This window comes from Candoia aspera, chromosome 1, assembly GCF_035149785.1.
Source record: "Candoia aspera isolate rCanAsp1 chromosome 1, rCanAsp1.hap2, whole genome shotgun sequence".
Taxonomy (NCBI): domain Eukaryota; kingdom Metazoa; phylum Chordata; class Lepidosauria; order Squamata; family Boidae; genus Candoia; species Candoia aspera.
The window spans coordinates 246,978,279-246,996,812 of NC_086153.1; the positions used below are offsets into that span (position 1 = coordinate 246,978,279).

Genomic DNA, 18,534 nt, shown 5'->3' on the forward strand with positions numbered 1-18,534 from the left:
GGGCGTGAATTCCTACCACAGACGGCAAAGGGGCAGGAGGGGGTCTTCACTGGGGAAATGAAAAAGAAACATCTCCAGCCGTGGCTCGTGCAAGAAAAAGGGCGTCGAGCTTTTCGAAAGGTCCCAAAGTGTGAAACCGTGGCCCCACCCGCCGCCCCCGCGCTTAGACAATGCCTGGGCGCGTGCCTCCGTCCACTTCACCAGGCGCGCCTCCGCTCGCGGGGAAAGAAAACTCCTGCCCACCCGCTGAATATTCACCACTATTTGCATGGCTGCCCCCACCTCCCGACGGCCATTTGTAGCCGAGGCGGGCTGCTGTCGCTTTCACTCTGTTCGTGGCCGCCGCGCAGGAAAGCAGAAGGAGGAGCAGGGGGAGGAGGAGTTGTCTGGAGCCGCCTTCGAGTCGCGGACTCGGCTTCTCGCCCCTCCTTTCGCTACTGTTCGCTCGGCGCTCAGAAGCGGCCGGGCCTGCGGTTCCCGCGGCTGGCAAGCGGCGACCAGCAACCCGCTCCCCGGGCACAGAGGGAGCCGCGAAGCCGGCAGCGCTGCGCCTCGCTCGCCTCTCCTGGCCTGGGCTCCTCCTCGATGGCCGCGGGCTGCAGGGACGGCCCGGGGCAGGAAAAGTACCGACTGGTGGTGGTGGGCGGCGGCGGAGTGGGCAAGTCTGCGCTCACCATCCAGTTTATCCAGGTGAGGGGCCCGGAATGGGGCGGCGGCGGCAGTGTCAGTTTCCTCGCCTTCCTCGGCGCTCTGCTAAGGGTGGGGCGCAGCAGAACGGCCGGGCGCCCGAAGCCCCCTCCTCTTCCTCCGCCCTGGCCTCGCTGCTGGTGGGTGGGTGCCCCCTCGGGAGATGCCTTCGCCCCGTCGGGAGAGCCGGCGCGCGCTCTGGGGAGGGGCTCCGAGGCCTGGCGGAGCCCCTCTCTGCTTGGAAGCGGGAGGAACCTGGAGCCTAATCTCGGGAGTCCTCTGTCTGGAGGCCGAAGGGGTTCTCTGGCTGTTAGGCGCCCGTCTTCCTCGGAGTCTTTGTGGTCCGGGCACCCGACCTTCGCTGCCGGCTTTTGCGGGACTGACTTGGGAGCTCCAGGGTGGGTTGAGCTAGGCTGAGATCCTTGTAAGCTCGCTGTTGTGCAGCCGAGCTCGAGCTCCCTGGGCGCAGCGCCGCCCGGGGCTGCCTCGCTTTGCCCGCTTCTTTAACCACAAGGTCCGCGGAAGCCGGCGCTTGCTGGAGTTTCGGGCCAGCAGCTTCTGGTGGGATGAAAGCAGGACTCTCAAATGCCTTTCAACAGGTTTGTTCCCTTAATCGCTGCCTGGAACCCAGCAGCGTAAAGCCGCCCTAGTTTTATTTATCATTCATTTAAGCTACTTTTATCCGCTTCGCTCCCTTCCGATCCTCTGTTCGCATCATGGCTGACCGAACACCGTACGGTACTTCCACGGCGCTGCAATGTGTTTCAACTCCATAAAATTAGGTCTTTTCCGGTTAATTTCTCTCATCGGAAATACTGCGCAGCAGCTTTTCATAAGTATTGCTTCGGTTATTGCTACCTGCTTAAGATAATGTACAGTCTAAAGCTTGTTTCCTTTTTGTTACTGCTGCCCTTCATGGCAGCTTTACCGTGGGGAGGGGACTGTTCCCCCCATTCCCCCCCATTCCCGACAAGCTTTCTGGAAACTCTGACCTCGGTTCTTAAAGCAGATGAAAACTGTTACAATTGAGTAGCCTGAATAGGAAACGCAAATCTGGCTGTAGAGGGAAGGAGGCTTCAGTTTGTAACAGCTGTTAGCCTCTTATTTAGCACACTTTCTGAATACCTCTTCCTTTACTCCTTGGTCAGTTTAAAGAATTGTTCCAGGGGAAGCCAGAGCCTTGCCCTATCCTGTTCTGGAGATGGGGAAACATTTGATGAACAATTTATTTCTAAAAGTTCCACATTGGCCTTAGGCAACTTATCATAAAGCCTGGACACTGTTGCTGTGTTTTAAGATGATAAGCTTATACATTCTTTCTAGGAGTCATCGCCACTGAACACAGTGTTACTTGCATCTCAACCTAAGCCTGCCCAGAACTGAGCTGTAACTGTATCTGGCGACTCTTGTGTTCTGGCTCTCTTCTGATGTCATTTTGGATGCCAGACTAATAAAGCTGAAAATGAAAGCCCAAGCAGTGTCATAAAAGTATCCATTTACATCTGAGTCCTGGTTTGAGTTAAAGGGCTGTTTACGGCTATCCGCACATACTGTTGGATTTGTTTATCAGGTTGAATGTCTGCTGTCTTCCATTGTTGTCGTGTGGCAGCAAAGTTCTGAATAGTTTGGCATCTCTGAAATGCTGGGATTAGAATTATTATAATCCTATTTTGTTAATCTTATCAGTGGATCTTTGCTGATGGATGGAGATAATTAGTTTATCCCTGCATGGCTGAAGCTATAGTTCACATTCAGGCAGGCTGTGTTTAGATGGTGCTGTCTGGATGCTGACTATGGCTAGATAGTTTTGATGTACAGAAGGATCCTCTTGATACTCTTTTGTAGCACAAATTGATTGATGTGGTATCACATCACATCTTCCCATGCAGTGAGAAGAATTTAGGAGCAATCAGTCCCAAGTTTGCTGATATATTTGGGTACCCATCCATTTGCTTGCTATGCCAACTGTCCCACCCTGTTCCTCCATTACTGCAGTTAGATGCTGCCCGCCTGCCTGGGTGCGGCAAACCCATCAGGGGAAGAAAAGCTGCTTGGCCAGGCAGGCCTTCCTTTTTCCCCTCTGCCTAGTACCTACCTGAGGAGCCCAGCCTACTCACCTGGATGACTACAACAGCTTCTTTTGTGCCAGCAGCCCAATCCATCTGCCTTCTTCTGTGCCATCATAGGCAAGCTGGACGCATACTGTTCTTGATTGCCTTTCTTTGCTAATCTACCATTTCAGGTTTTCCAGATCTCTGAAAAAAGTTCTTTGGCTTCTTAGCATGGAAGTTTTGAAATATAGGAAACCATTATAGGATAAAGGGGCAACTTGAGTTCTGGAATAAACATGTTGCAGTTAATTCCAGATAAAAGTGGAGGTGTTGCCATCTCTGCTGTGACTGAATTTGCTTCCAGACGGTACCTTTTTAGGATATACTATTACAGCCTGCAAATAGGAAAGCTAGTGTGTGAGGGTGGGGTCTGGAGAGAAGCCAAGGTGGAATCCTCTGATCCTTTGTGTCCTGTGTGGTACTTCAGTCTTTTGTTTGGTTACATACATTTTGTTTTATAGTTGGTTGTGCAAAGCATCCCCTGTACCTGAAGCAGAATTCCAGAACCAAGTTTTGCCATCTCATTTACGACCTGAGAAACAGATCACAAAGCTCTTTCCTTCTTTAGCCAAGTTTCTTTGGCTCGGTTTTATGATTCCTTGAAAGCATAGGCATTATTGAAATAAAATGTCCAGTACCCTAGGGAACTACATTCTTCCTCTCCTGATTATTTGAAATGAGCTACAGGTTTAGTGCAATATATCTTATCTCTTGTTATGCCATTGAAATCTTGAACCTGCTATCAGCATTTATCAAAGTACATGTGACTTCAGATGGTTGTTAGTAACTGAATAGGTTATGTTTGCCAGATTAATAATTGACTTTAAATTCCCTAAGAAGATGAGAAGATGTGTTTTACTAGATTAACTTTACCCAGTTAGGACTATATTGAACAATTTTCTTTCTGGATAAAATTGTTTGCTCTTCATTCATTATGACATCTGAAAGGTAAACAAAAATGTTTTTATTGGGCTTCAGGACATCTTTTATAAACTGTGTAGACTTTGCAAAAATTTCTTTTAGGCAGACATCATTGGCTTCAAAATTGGTTTGTTTTACCTTAGAAAGTTAATGCTGTTGACAACATTTGCTGTCTAGAGTTGAGCTTAGTTTACTTCATTGATTTTATTGTTGACGTAATTTCAGCAGCACGTGATTGAAATGGAAAGAGTCATCCATGAGCAGCAAGTTTTGGGGTGCAGCAGGTTGGTTCCTGCTTTCACTGGCAAGCAAGTAGAGGTAATCCAGTACAGGCATTTGTACTGAGGGGATTTTGGCATCAGTTATATATTCAACCCCTTGAGCAGATGTGGCTATATTCACTAGAGGCAGGACTCTATTCTGAAGGTGTATGTCACACTGCAGCTGTGCCCATTTTTGTAAACTCTGACTATTGTGTGGAGTGGCACATGAAGAACAACACAGTCACATGTGATGCCAATATATAACAGGCTGTGCAGCATTTTGGATGCAGAGGCCAAAAGGCACTTTAGAATGTACAGGGGTGCAAATGTAGCATGTGTCTGCAACTTCTTAAAGCAAAGATGGGTTTTCCAGAAATTGCATGGCAGCTATACGGGGGAGTTGCATAATCCTGGGGAAGGACACAGTGGGTTTAATGAGTTGCAGGCAGATACTAGGTTGGTGCCCTCATATGTTCTGAATCTAATGTACTGCACAGCCCTAATATGCAACTAAACTAAACATTTTGAATATATTGAGAAAGTTCTTATGATATCTTGGTTAAACTTCTTCCTTGCTACAGGAATTTAATTGCTGTGTAGCAATTAAAAATATGGGAAAATGTGGGATAACTGAATCAGTCCTGCACAGTAGCTTCAAGACAGTGGCAGAGAATTCTAGATCAAAGTTAGTGTGTTAATAGGCTCCTTAATTGTGCCAACTATTTCCACAATCCATTCATTGTCCCTGCAGCAAACCCTTCATAATTGACACAGAAACACAATAAAACATTCATTTAATTTTAGCAATAAAATGAGGTCTTTTAAAGGCTAAATAAAGTTATTGCTATTATATAAACCAGCCCCAGTTCTATTCTGAAGCAAGAAATACTGGGGGTGGGAAGGAGAATTGCTATCATCTCCCTGGCAGGGAAAGAATGAACTGATTGTGTGAGAGTTCCTAGGAGTGTCTAAAATTAAGTAGTATTAGATCCATGTTACAGTCTCTCAACAGTGCAAGGACTGTTTGCCATATCTGTGTTACTCAGTGCAGAGATAGATGAAGTGTTTTCAGTTTATGAACTCCTGTACTATTTCGAACTTAAACTACTGCTGTGTCCTGGCTTATTATGCTGCTGCGTTCACAATAGTGTTTTGTCTTGCTTTCAACCTATACTGGCCATCTTGAATCAAAGTTCCCCTCCTTTTGTGATGGAATAGGTCTAGGTGTGCTTATTGTTAGCTTGATTAAGCAACAGTAGCAGGGAGATGCAGTTAAAGGACTGTTTCAGAGTGGCAAACAGTGCTGTTTACAGTTGGATTAGTATTAATCAGGAGCAGGGCTGATCAAACTGCATGCCAAACATGCACACAAACATAGCCACCAGACACAATGGGAAGGGCCATAACGTGCAGACATTATGATACGTAAGCGTGCTTGGATTGTTGTCCTTTTCTATGTCATTCCAGTAGTTTTTCTTGATTGATTCTAATTAGGAAGTGTACATGGAGTACTGGCTGATGGGGAAATACAGAAAGATAGTTTTCTGGAAGTAAGCAATCCTTACTCTTTTCCACTTGCAAGCAAAACATCAACAATGGTCAAGTGTGCCCCAGGTTTGGATATCTGAAAAAGAAATGCTACATTAAACACTGCTAAGATAAGGTTAGCTATTTCAGTGGGGAGAGGAGGAGGAGGAGGAGGACAAAGCAGTTTACACACTGAACTTCTTGAAGAACCAGTTCCCAGCTAATTGTTTGGAAAAGGGACCTGAATAAATTGCTTTTTCCTTGAAATAAGGTAGAAATAAAGTTCTTTGTGATTTACTATAGAACGTGAGCAGCTGCTGTCATGGAGCTTTCCCCAGCTGTCACATGCTGGCCTTTCATGGTGTAACTCTGCATTCTCTTCCAACTTAACCCTCTTAACATTTGTGCTTCTCTGCTTAGAAGAACGGAGGGTAGTGGATCCACTGCATATTTTTTAAACATATTAATAGCTACTTACTTTCTAGCTATTTTACACAAAAGGTGAAGAGCAGCCTGCAACTACTTATTATATTAAGTATACTGTTTGTCCATAAACACATATGTTGCTGGATGTTTCACTTTTTTAATAACTGTTGAAGGCAAAAGAAACTGATTCAATTGCACAAAAATTTCAGCTTGTTTTAGTGAGGGTACGGTTCTGTAACTAGTAAATCTGCCTTTGCCAGCATCAAGTACAGTCCAAGAATATGAAGGCTTAAGCAAAAAAGGCATGTGTCTATACTAGTCCACATCCTGTAGGCTAAGACCTTCATTATGGGGGCAGGGTAGCATAATTCAGAGTAAGCTGCTATTTATTCTGTTTTTAGAGAGTTGATAACATATGTCGATCACCTTGGTTGGATATGTCTTGCTTTAAGAAATTAGTACCTGCAGTTAAAAAAAAAATCCCAATGCAATGATTTACATCCAAACATTTATTCAGAATAGACTTTGTACAGTGAAAAGTAATTCAGATTTGTTCTTAGATGTGATTTGATGGGCAGTTTGTTCCCTCATGCTGAAGGTTACCTTTTTCATTGTGTTCCACCTATAAACACGTGCTATTCTTGCTGGTGGAGGGGGGGGGTCATAATAAAATTATGCATTTGGAGTTAAGTCCAAGCTCAAATCAATGCCATTTTTCTTCAACCAAGAGGATTTTGTAGCAGGTACATCATGCATCTATCTATGCAGGAATGTCTTGGCTTTCTTTTAAAACTTGCAGCAGTATTAAGGCTTCCATTATCATTCTTCATTGGTCATAATGACGAACTTCATGCTCCCTGTATATAACAGGAGAGATTATGAACAAAAGCCTATTACAACTAAGTGCAGGAAGTATGTAATGCAGCAGAATGGTGTAATTTCATAATATAAATAAAATGATGTGCAAAAAAATGGGGCAATGAAAGTTTAAGAATGTTATATATCTTGCATATTTTTCCTTTTTCCCTGCTCTGGTCCATTAAGAAACAATTGATTGTAGATTCAATATCTTGGACTGCACATTAGACGAATGGCCTATTGGGAACCTTAAATTAAACCAACATATTTCAGAACCCCAAAATTACATAATATAGCCATTTATCTGAACAAAACAGTACAATTGAGAACTGTATATGTGGATCTGATAGGGGTAAATTGAAGGGGTGACACAGAAGTATGATTTGCATTTTATTTACTTTTACGCTATTTTCTAACATATGGTCTTATTACTGTTGTTTTATTATTTATTTATTTATTTGATTTCTATAGCCGCCTGTAATGGTTGCCTATTCTAAAACACTATCAGACTCATGAGCAGGAATTCAAAGATATCTGATTTATTAAAGAATAGTGTGCAGGATCACAAAGAAAGCTGAGAATGATGAAACCGCGCCAAATTCAAACTAAAAACCCTCGGTGCAAGTGAAATCCCTCCCCCCATAGAATCTTCTCAAGTTCACAATTCCAGATGCTCCTAACGGTTTCTGATGGTCTGCGGGAAAAGGCCTTGAACAGATAACCCAAACACATTCCATTGTAATGAATTCAGATACAGAGCTTGGTACAAGGTTTCACAGCAGCTCCCTCCCAAACAGAAACGCGCATCAGCGCCATGGCATGTGAAACGTTACGATGTATAAACTACATTGAAACAGTAAACATGACATACTGCCCCCCCAAAATAAAGAATACATTAAGCAGCAGGCTTCAAAGAGTAAGCAAGGTGGAATCAGCAAACTAAATCAGGAGCATTAACATGGCGGGTAGACACCCATTCAGGATGAGGAAAGTGTTTCCATCGGACCAGATACTGAAGGGTGCCTTGAAGCTTGTGAGAATCAACGATATCCTTGACCTCAAAGTGTTGTTGGCCGTCAATCATGATCGGAGCAGGAGGAGGAGGTTGAGGATGCCAGCGTGAGTGGTGCATAGGCTTGAGCAAGCTGCAATGGAAAACAGGATGCAAGCGTTTTAAATTGTGAGGCAGGTCCAATTTAACAGTAACTGGATTGATAAGATCAACAATAGGGAAAGGACCAATGAACTTGGGAGCAAGTTTTTTAGAGGGTTGTGGTGACTTGATAAATTTGGTAGATAGATACACCTGATCCCCAACCTTGAAGTCGTGTTGTAAGGAACGATGCTTATCGGCTTGGAACTTGTAAGCAGCTTGGGCATCAGCTAAAGCTTGTTGAATCACCGGCCAGGAATCAGACAGCTTAACAGCCCAGTCAGATGCAGAACATGTTTGGGAAGGGGGCTGTGGCAATTCAGGGATGGGAACAAAGTCGTGACCAGAAACCACACGAAAAGGGGTTTGTCCAGTACTTTGATGGACAGCATTGTTGTAAGCCACTTCAGCAAAAGGTAATAACTCCACCCAATCGTCCTGATGGTAGTTAATGTATGCTCTAAGAAACTGTTCAAGAGTGGAGTTTAAAATCTCAGTAGAACCATCAGTCTCAGGATGGGAAGAAGTGGACAGTGCTTGTTTGGTGCCAATCAATTTTAAAAATAATTTCCAAAACTGGGAAGTAAACTGTGTCCCGTGGTCACTGACCAAATGGGAGGGGCTACCGTGGAGGCGGTAGATGTGGTGGAGAAATAGGCGCACTAATTGTGAGGCTGACAGGATGGATGCACATGGAATGAAATGCGCTTGTTTGAAGAAAAGATCTTTTACAACCCAAATTACAGTTTTCTTCTGACTGGGAGGAAGATCCACAATAAAATCCATAGAAATCTCATCCCAGGGACGGGACGGGCTGGCCACTGGCTGTAGAAGCCCCTGTGGTTCCCCCCCCCCTTTCGTTTTGACATGGCACAAACAGGACAGGAAGCAACATAGTCTTTTACATCACGTCTCAAGGTTGGCCACCAAAATTGACGACGAACCAAATGCAAGGTTTTGACAAAACCAAAATGTCCAGCAAGTTTGTCATCATGGGAACGCTGCAAAACATCAGCCCTCAAAGTTTCAGGCACATAAAGGCGGTGTTCCACCCACGCCAGACCGTTTTCAAAAGAAACATTGTCTCTATTAGCTAGCAACCAAGTGCCAGATTTCAGTGCCTGGAGAAAGCCCTGTAACTGACAAGGAACTTGCACTTTCCGCTTCCCAGACTGGGCTGGGGCGGGGTTCCCTGGGCACGGGTCTGGCTCCGAGTGACAGCAACCAAACCCAGTTGTGGTTCAGTGAGAACAGACCCAACCACATCTGCCTCCTGGTCAAAATCCTGAGGTAAATGCGACAAAGCATTGGCCAGAAAGTTTTTCTTTCCTGGGATAAATTTTAACTGGAAGTTGAAATGACTGAAAAACTGAGCCCAGCGAATTTGTTTAGGACTGAGACGTCGGAGGGTGCAGAGGGCTTCCAAATTCCTGTGATCGGTCCAAACCTTGAAAGGGCATTTAGCGCCTTCAAGGAGGTGATGCCAGGCTTCCAAAGCAGCTTTTACAGCAAATGCCTCCTTTCCCCAAATATGCCAACGGTGTTGGCATATTTCCCTGGTTTCAGAAAATTTCCTGGACAGATAAGCACAGGGTTTTAAGTGGTTTTCAGAATCTCTCTGTAACAAAATAGCCCCAACTGAGGAGTCAGAAGCATCAACTTGGACCACAAAGGGGCCTTCGGGATCGGGGTGCTGTAGAATAGGCTCAGCAGTGAAAAGGGATGTCAGTTTTTCGAACGCTGCCTAGCATTCAGGCATCCAATTCAGCACTGCTTCAGGGTGTTTTACCTTGCGTGTCTCCCCCAAGTAAATCAGTGAAGGGCAAGGCAATCTCAGCGAACCCCTGGATAAATTGGTGATAATAATTACTGAACCCGAGGAAACTTTTCAATTGCCTCTGGGTGTGGGGACGTTCCCAACTTAAAATCTCCTGAATTTTTGCAGGGTCCATTTCAATGCCCTTGTCAGACACCCGATAGCCCAGATAATCAGGTTGGGTCTTGTGTAATTCACATTTGGAAAGTTTGGCATAGAGTTTGGCATCTCTAAGCTTGCCTAACACCTGTTTGAGGAGGCGTTCGTGTTCCTCCTCAATTTCAGTGTAAATGAGAACATCATCTAAGTAAACCAGGACCCCTTTAAACAAATGAGCATGTAAAACTTCATTAATCAATTGCATGAAGACCCCAGGTGCCCCTGCTAACCCAAAAGGGAGGACTTTGTACTGAAACAAACCCAGTGGGCAATTAAAAGCAGTTTTCCACTCATCCCCAGCTCGTATGCGGATGCGGAAATAGGCTTCGCGAAGATCGAGCTTGGAGAAAATCTTGCCCTTTGACAGATGAGCTAACATGTCCTTCATGAGCAGAAGAGGGTACTTGTTGAGAATTGAGATGGAATTTAACCCTCGATAGTTCGTACAGAGTCGAAGCGTGCCATCTTTCTTTTCCCGGAATAGCACAGGGGCCCCAACTGGGGAATTAGGTTCAATAAATCCCCTTGACAGATTTTTGTCAATAAAGTCCCGTAATGCCTCAAGCTCCTTCTGAGTCATTGGGTAAATTTTTAGCTTGGGCAATTGAGCATTGGGAACCAACTCTATTGCACAGTCAGTTTTATGGTGGGGGGGTAGCTGATCTGCTTCCATTTCCCCAAAGACGTCTGCAAAGTCTTGATATCGATCGGGCAAGCCTTCTAAATGTGCCAAGTTAGGGCGCGGCATGGCGATCGCAGCCCTTCCAACCCCCGCACGTGCAGCTCTCTCCGCTGCAGGAGCTTGGTAAAACCCATCTTTAAAAGTCACAGTTCTGTGTTCCCAGTTTATATATGGGCTTCGATAGGTCAACCAGGGGATCCCCAGAATTACCAAGGGATTGCCAACAGGTGCTACAACGAATTTCAAAGTCTCACGGTAGCTACCCATTTGCATTGCGACAGTTCCAGTGAAATGGGTTGCCCCCCCCCCCCCACTGTTGAACCATCCAACTGTGTGAAGATCAAAGGCTGCTGGAGGGGGAAGCTAGGCAGGTCCAAAGCAGCAACCAGATCAGGGTGAATTAAACACCTGGAACACCCAGAGTCAACTAAAGCCCAGACCTCTTCAGTTTTCATGTGGGAGCCCAATTTCACTTTTACTGCTAAAGTGGGACAGTCAGTACTCACCATAGCATCTTCGCACCCATACTCCTCCACCTGCCCGCAGGCGCTCTTCATGGCAGGTGGCTGGCGTTTCCCGCTGGCTCCTTAGAGTCGTCTTCAGCCTCTCCTGAGAAGTAGAATAGTTCCTCAGCATTGGCTGCACCCTTGGCTGCTGTCATCTGCTGCGAGGGGGGGCGGTGATTTGGCCGGCGGCTTCCCCACTCGATCTCCAGCCTTGGCTTTTGGGCAATCAGCTGCTCGATGCCCTTCTTTTCCGCATCGGAGACACTGACCCCTCGCATAGCGCCAGTCTCTCTCCTCATCCCAGGCTCTATAGCTTGGCCAGGCAGCAGTCGCAGCACTTCGGATTCCCCTCATGGTGGCAGGTGGTTTTTCAGATCTTCTAGTGTGCATGAAGGTATGCTGAGATCCATTCATACAATGACTCTGGGTCATCTCTACAGAATGCCCACCGTAGGACATCCCAGTTGAGTCCCTCATTAAACCGTTCTATTAAGGTTGACTGAGACCAGTTGGGGATTTTCCCAGCTAGAGCCTTAAACTCTAGGGCATAATCAGCTATGGACATTTGGCCCTGGGTAAGATCCTTCAGCGCCTGCTTAGCTCTTGCCTTGGCCAGAGGATCCTCAAAATGCAGCTTTAATGCCCACATGAATTCATCGAAATAATCAAGTGCAGGGGAGTCAGCATCACTTAATTGAACATACCAGTCAGCCGCTCAACCCTTCAACTTGGTGGCAATGGCAGTTATCTTAGCCTCTTCGGAAGGGAAGTATGCTCCAAACTGCCTCATGTAACTTTTAGCATTAGTTAAAAAGAAAGATAACTTTGTTGGATCCCCATCAAACTTGACAGAAAAGTCTCTCACCCCCACTCCGGTTGGAGCGGAATTGGCAGCTACTTGAGTGGTTGGGCCCCAGGTCACAGTAGCTTTCCCTCTTTGGGGTGGGGACACTGGTGATCGAGCCCTGTGGGGTGGAGATTCGTCCCGGAGCCATCTCCAGCCCCGCTCCGCTGGCAGCCCGGATGGGAGGATGGGGGATGGTTGCGGGAAGCTGGGATCTCCACGTCTCCCCTGCCCCTCCAGTGATAGAGACAGGTTTCTTAACATGTACTCTATCGATTCTATTTTGGTTTCCACCACCCTTAGTCTCTCAGGGGTTTGAGAGCCCTCTCTCCATTGCGTGTTTGGCTTTCTCTCTGTGGACACCATAGTAAATTCTTTGTCTGGGGTTAGCGGGAACCAATACTTCCAGGATGCCCGGGACATCCCTGGCTGGGGTTCTCCCACTTCATCCCAGGTGATCAACTCTGCGAGCAATTCTCTGGGTGCCAGTTGCTCTGGTTCTCCCCCATCGTCAGATTCCTCCACCTCAGGACTGGAACTCGATTCATCCCAGAAATCTGAAGGTTCTGGGGTGAGGCTCAGTTCTCCGCTCTTGACCATCGACTCGGGCATCAAGCTAGCCGTCTCCTCAAGTCCTCCGGTCGTGAGCTTGGACTCGGCCATCGTTAACTATTTTCCCTCACAAGAAACTAATCTTGGTAGGAGCTAACAGTACAACTTTAGTGATTCTCAGCTTTATGTAATGGTTGCCTATTCTAAAGCACTGTCAGACTCATGAACAGGAATTCAAAGATATCTGATTTATTACAGAATAGTGTGCAGGATCACAGAGAAAGCTGAGAATGATGAAAGCACACCAAATTCAAACTAAAAACCCTCGGTGCAAGTGAAATCCCTCCCCCCATAGAATCTTCTCAAGTTCACAATCCCAGGTGCTCCTAATGGTTTCTGATGGTCTGCGGGAAAAGGCCTTGAGCCGAGCACATAACCCAAACACATTCCATTGTACAGATTTCACATACAGAGCTTGGTACAAGGTCTCACAGCAGCTCCCTCCCAAACAGAAACACGCGTCAGCGCGATGGCATGTGAAATGTTACGATGTATAAACTACATTGAAACAGTGAACATGACACTGCCCATCTCAGCAAGTGACTCTTGGCGGCTTACAACATTTTGTATTCTGATAAGGCCTAATGCCTAATCAATAAAGTATTACTATGTATTATTATGAGTGTCATGTCCTAGTTGTGTTATTGTTGTTAAGTGAATTTTTAACACTGGACTACCTTAATGCCTAAGATGCTATTTATTTCTATATGAATAAAATATAAATGACCCATCAGAATTCTGAACACATTAACTTGCTGAACACATTAACTTAAATAGCATCACATTTCCAAATTTAGAGCAGATTTTTAGTAAAATTGCAGGATATGCCAGTTTTTAAAATTTTAAAAGGTGGACCCTGAAAACAGCTCCCCCCCCCCCCCCGCCTTAGTAAAACTACTTTTCCATGCAGGAAAAAGAACACTTTTATTTTTCTCTACCCTCCCCCCCTGCACAATCCTAATAGAAGTGGCTTTTTAAAAAACTGTCATTTTTGTTGCAGGTACATTCCTGATTTCACAATTGCTATTTGACAGGTGCTTTGATAATCTGTGCTCACTTTTCCCCATTAAAATGGGAATTTCAGATACTAAAACTTTACATGATGTTGGGGGGAGGGGGGAAGCAGCAGAAATGGACAGCCCTATATCACACTGAAATTGTAAAACTTTTAAATGGATAATATACCAAGAAACAAACCACTTGAAGCTGAGGAATGTTTTATTGCCAATGTTTCAATAAAGCTGATGCAAGTACATTACCAACTGCAACAGAAATAGAAATAAATAGCATCTCCATTTGTGTATTGACATTTAACAGTTCTAACAGGTTTACAAATAGATAGGAGGAAACAATCTTATTTTGGAGAGAGAGGAAATACATCTTGTGAACTACCTTTAGGAGCATTCTTGTTATTAACATTTTCCAGGAAGGAAGAAAGGAAAATGCAAGAGTGGGAGATGTTACTAGTTTCCCAGATCCCATAATTCTTTTAAGGTGCAAATGGATTTTAATAATTCATTTAAAATACTTTTCTGTTGAATATTTTCTGTTCTTTCTCAATCAGACCAATAATGTAATCCTATATGAGTTTCCTCTGGAATTACTCCCCAGGGGTGTTCTCCACAGGATACCCATAGGACTTTTATATCCCCATTGAATTTATACTTTAGTGGAGCCATGAGGCTAGGAACAGGAAGGAAATCCCCAAATGTTGTGCTGTTCTTGCTTGTGAACAAGTCTCGCTGAATGTTGTGGGTCATTCTCTTTCATTCTGAAGTGCTTCAGTTTGACTGTTACCTGTCCTCCTGAGGGTTTTAGCAGTTCAGAATGTTGCTAAAATGGAAATGTCCTTCCTCTTCCAAATGGGGATGAAAAACCTGCACTACATTTTCTTCCCTTTTCTCTGGGTTGTTGAATTCCATGCCATCTCTTCTTTACACACCCCCACCCACCCCCCGCTTCATTGGGATTAGGGCAAATTCTGAAACTGAGCTCTTCTCCAGATTGGGGTTCAATTAAAGTTCATACAAGTCCCCCCTTGTCAAAGGCATTGCCTGGCCTGTCTGTAAGAGAGGATCCCTATATCCCCCCTATTTATTTCTTTTGTATTGCCATCCATGCTGGGCACTCACAGCGTAATAACCATTCCATCCACTCTTTCTGCTATTCTGCATGGAACTTCTGGTCACCTTCAGTTACCAGATTTCTGCTTAAATATGAGGTACAAGAGTCTGATAAGCAAAAAAACAAAAAAGGTCAAACCCTAGATATTATAATCTTAGATAAATATAGGTCTGTGGAAGGTGGGGATGAGAGGCAAAAGCAGGAACTAACATGGTTGATAAAGTAGCTATTAAGCCTGCCCAGTTTTATTTTAAAAATCTGTTAGGCCAGGGGGATTATAGCCTTTCTTTTGTTTAAATCATGCCTTTGTAGTGAATTTAACGTTGGGTTTTTTACTTACAGTACATGCTGTCTAGCATTATATGAAGTCATTGAAATCTAAGGATCTGGAGTGTAGAAGCCACCCAGCCCAAAAGTTTTTCCAAAAACAAACAAACAAACAAACAATGTTCCCTCAGGTAAAGCTTGAATCCTATTATTACATGTATACATACATGTAGGGTTTTTTTTTTTAGGAGCAGTATAGAAGTGACCAGCCATTGTCGTCTTCTAGGATCTCTTTTACGTCCCAGTCTAACCTACAGCCCTGGAATCCAGTGCAGATCCAAGGCCAGAGTGGACAAGGTGCCCTGTAACTCCATCTAAAAGCTGGCATGGAAGAGGAATTGGGCCATTTTTGGGTGGAGTTGGAGGGGTCACTTATGGTCTTGAGGTAATTAAAGCATAAACTTCGCTTTTGGTTATCCTTTCTTGCTTAGTAGTAACATGAATCAGGGCCTAATTAGATTACCAACATTAGCATGGAGCAATTGCAAGGAGAGGTGGTCATCTTGAATTGAAGTTGGGAACATAAATAATGCAGTATTTATTTGCAATGTATATTCTTATAAAACAAATAGTATGATGTTTATATTTTGAATAAATAAATGAAACATCAAGATGCACCCTTGAATTCTGTAGTAGCTGAGACTCCTAGGAGACTTCAAGGGCATTGAACAATACAGTAATAAATTGTCAGGATACAGGAGCAAAAAGACAGCAAATAAAGATAATCAACAGTGTTTTGGGCTGATGTCCCCAAAAGAACTGGGTTAGCCTTAATTCTCAGGTTCCTTACCTTTTCATTTAGAGATTCATTTTCATGCTAAGACACCTCATTCCAGGTCTAGATAGCATGGATTTCCATAAGTTGATTCCCATACTAACTCTTCAGCAAATCCTCAGTCACTGTCCCACTGGGCTACCACCCCCAGTGGGTGTTTGCTATGTCCACTCTAACAAGAAGGAATGACGTTGGGGAAAATCAAGCTGTGAAGTCCAACAGAATGTCCCTATATTTGAGCCTGAATGTGCAGGGGTTCCCTGAGGCCTGAAAAATGTTTTAGGGGGTCCTCCAGGGTCAAAAGGTTGAGAAGGTCCGGTCTAGATGGAAACTAGGACTTGTATTTCAGCACCTCTGGCAAGTTCCAAGTTGAGCATGTGCTGTTTGTTACAAGTTCGGTACAAGTTGGGTAAGGCTGTTTGGATTGATAACTTTGTATTGATGTTGGATGTTGGAAATGCTTCAGTTCTCAACAGACTAAAACCAGGAGACTGACTATACTTCACTGGGCTGGCATATAAGCTGTTTTTGAGGTTTTTACACTTTTCTTTCTGGATGTGTTTGGTAGAGTAGGGTAAAGGAAGTGGTAAACAATGTGTTTAAGACCTGACTTTACAAAAAATACACACCCTGAAGTAGAATTTGAATTTATGATACATGCTTTTAAAAGAACACTGTGTCAAATGGCTTAATAAATAAGGTCATACAGGCATTTTAAATTCTCTGTGGCTATGGTGGTTAGGACTGAAGGGAGCTATAGTTGAACAATCCAGCTGACACTTGGCTGAACTGTGATAGTTGAATTAAGCATGTGTTTAAATGTAATTATTTATGTATATATGTATCGTGCATTGTAAAAGTTAAAAATAAATAATTTTCTTTTTACCCAAAACTGTTGAGGCTGTTTATAAATGACCTGGGCCTATGTACAGATGCTACAGTCTGTCTTACTTATATATCAGTAGTTTTACCCACTTTGGAGTGAATTTAACTTGATATTGATATTACTAAGCATGTTCACTCAAAGTGAAACAGAGCCTTATTCTATCCACACATGATACTGCTCACAATTAAATGTAAACTGTTCTAAGTTTTTAATTAAAATGTAGTTGTACAACTATTAATTGTTTTCTATCTCTGAATACATGCAGGAATATAAAACAAGATTATTTATTTTACTTATTTATTTATTTATTATTATTACTTTCAGTCTGTGTGCCTTGAACTTTCCAGAAGCAAAAGCTGATAATACTGTAAACAGATTGATAGTGTCTCCCCATGGAATGGGAAATAACTTAATTGATGAATCACATTCCTACAATATAATAGTCTGCATATCTAATTGGTGTTCATTTCCACTGAGTTCATCCTAAGGTATATAAAATTGGATCTTTAATTTGAGAACGGAATATTTTTTAAATTATTTTTCATGAGGGAGTTGCTGTTGTGGTTTAAAAAAGAAAAAAAAACCTCTTGGAGGGGGAAAGAGCCACACTGAAAAATTAAAAATCATCACAGGCCGCAAAAGGATACCCGGTTTGCAGATCAGCTGTTCAGCAGTTAGTGGAGCAATGATAGCATCGGAGCTGGCAGCGGTGGTGGTGAGGCTTGGAGATGGTTGGCAGTGCCTCTTTTGAGTGGTGAAGTTATTAGTTTTTAAAACACACCAGTGGCTGAATAAGGCTGCTTGGCATGTTGTGCAGGCCTGCACTACACAAAAGTCCAGTTAAACAGCCTGTTGTTAACATGAAAAGGGAGGGTCTTGATAGAATGCACAAACATTATGTGCAGCTTTTCAAGGCAAAATATGCCTTGCGTATTTGTTATAACTGTTATTGTTGGAGGGTGGTGATGGTATGGCTGGTGTCTCCCACTCTGGAGTGGTGGTGCCTTCTATCATGCTGTCACATCCTTGCCTTAACCCATTCCTTGGTTTTAAAAAAGTCTCCCCTTGATGTCTTCCCTTAGAGCTGAGCAGAATGATAGGATGCCAGGGAGGCTACAGGCCACTGGAATGATAATGGGATAAATGTGCTCTCTTCTATAAAGATAAGTAACATTTTTTATAATTTCTGGAAGAATAAATTGGCATGTAATTTCTTTCTGTTGGCTGACCTGGAAAGTAATGAAGGGTGAGTTGCCTGTACTAACTTGATGCAAATTTGACAGTTTGCAAACTCACATACCATGCATACCCAGGGATAAGGTGCCGAAATACACCCAAGATACCTGGTTCAGCTTATCTGTGGATAGACTTATCTGCAAGTATATATGGTAATACTTTTTAAAAAGTACCCATATTTCCCATATGTATTCATGGATAAGTCGACCCCTGAATTTTTGACCAAAATACCATGAAAAATGTGGGTTGGCTTATCAGTGAGTGGGGCATTTTTCATGGCATTTTGGTTAAAAATTTGAGGGTCAGCTTATCTGTGGATGGCTTATATACGAGTATATATGGTAAATAACCAAAGGATAGCTACAACTACATAATTCCATAATTCCCCACCAGACATGTCTGGGTATTATGGGTAAAGAACTCTAGTTGGTCGAAAGGACTTTCTTGAAAGAACTCCAAGCATGCTTGGCCGTTGTTTAATGCATCTTAGGCATATGATATTTGACCTACAAAAATGCAGATGGGACCAAAGAGAAACTGGCATCAGTGTTTCTTTTACCGGTAGTAATTTGGATTTTTGCAACCCTAGAACAGGATCCTTACCTAAGGGCTGTACATACT

The 18,534-nt window shown here is 43.7% G+C and overlaps 1 protein-coding gene across 3 annotated transcripts in view; it reads left to right on the forward strand.

Moving 5' to 3' along the window:
• Positions 1 to 307: 307 nt before the first annotated feature.
• The window catches only part of RRAS2 (RAS related 2), a 44,605-nt gene continuing 26,378 nt past the window's right edge, over positions 308 to 18,534 (forward strand). The window contains exon 1 of one of the 3 annotated variants that reach the window (XM_063289423.1): positions 308 to 690. In XM_063289423.1, the coding sequence (XP_063145493.1) occupies positions 586 to 690 (105 nt within the window). In that variant the 5' untranslated portion in view covers positions 308 to 585. Of the gene's footprint in view, positions 691 to 5,482; positions 5,533 to 5,623; positions 5,646 to 18,534 lie in introns of those variants that run through there. The other 2 variants (XM_063289421.1, XM_063289422.1) reach the window with 2 other exon arrangements.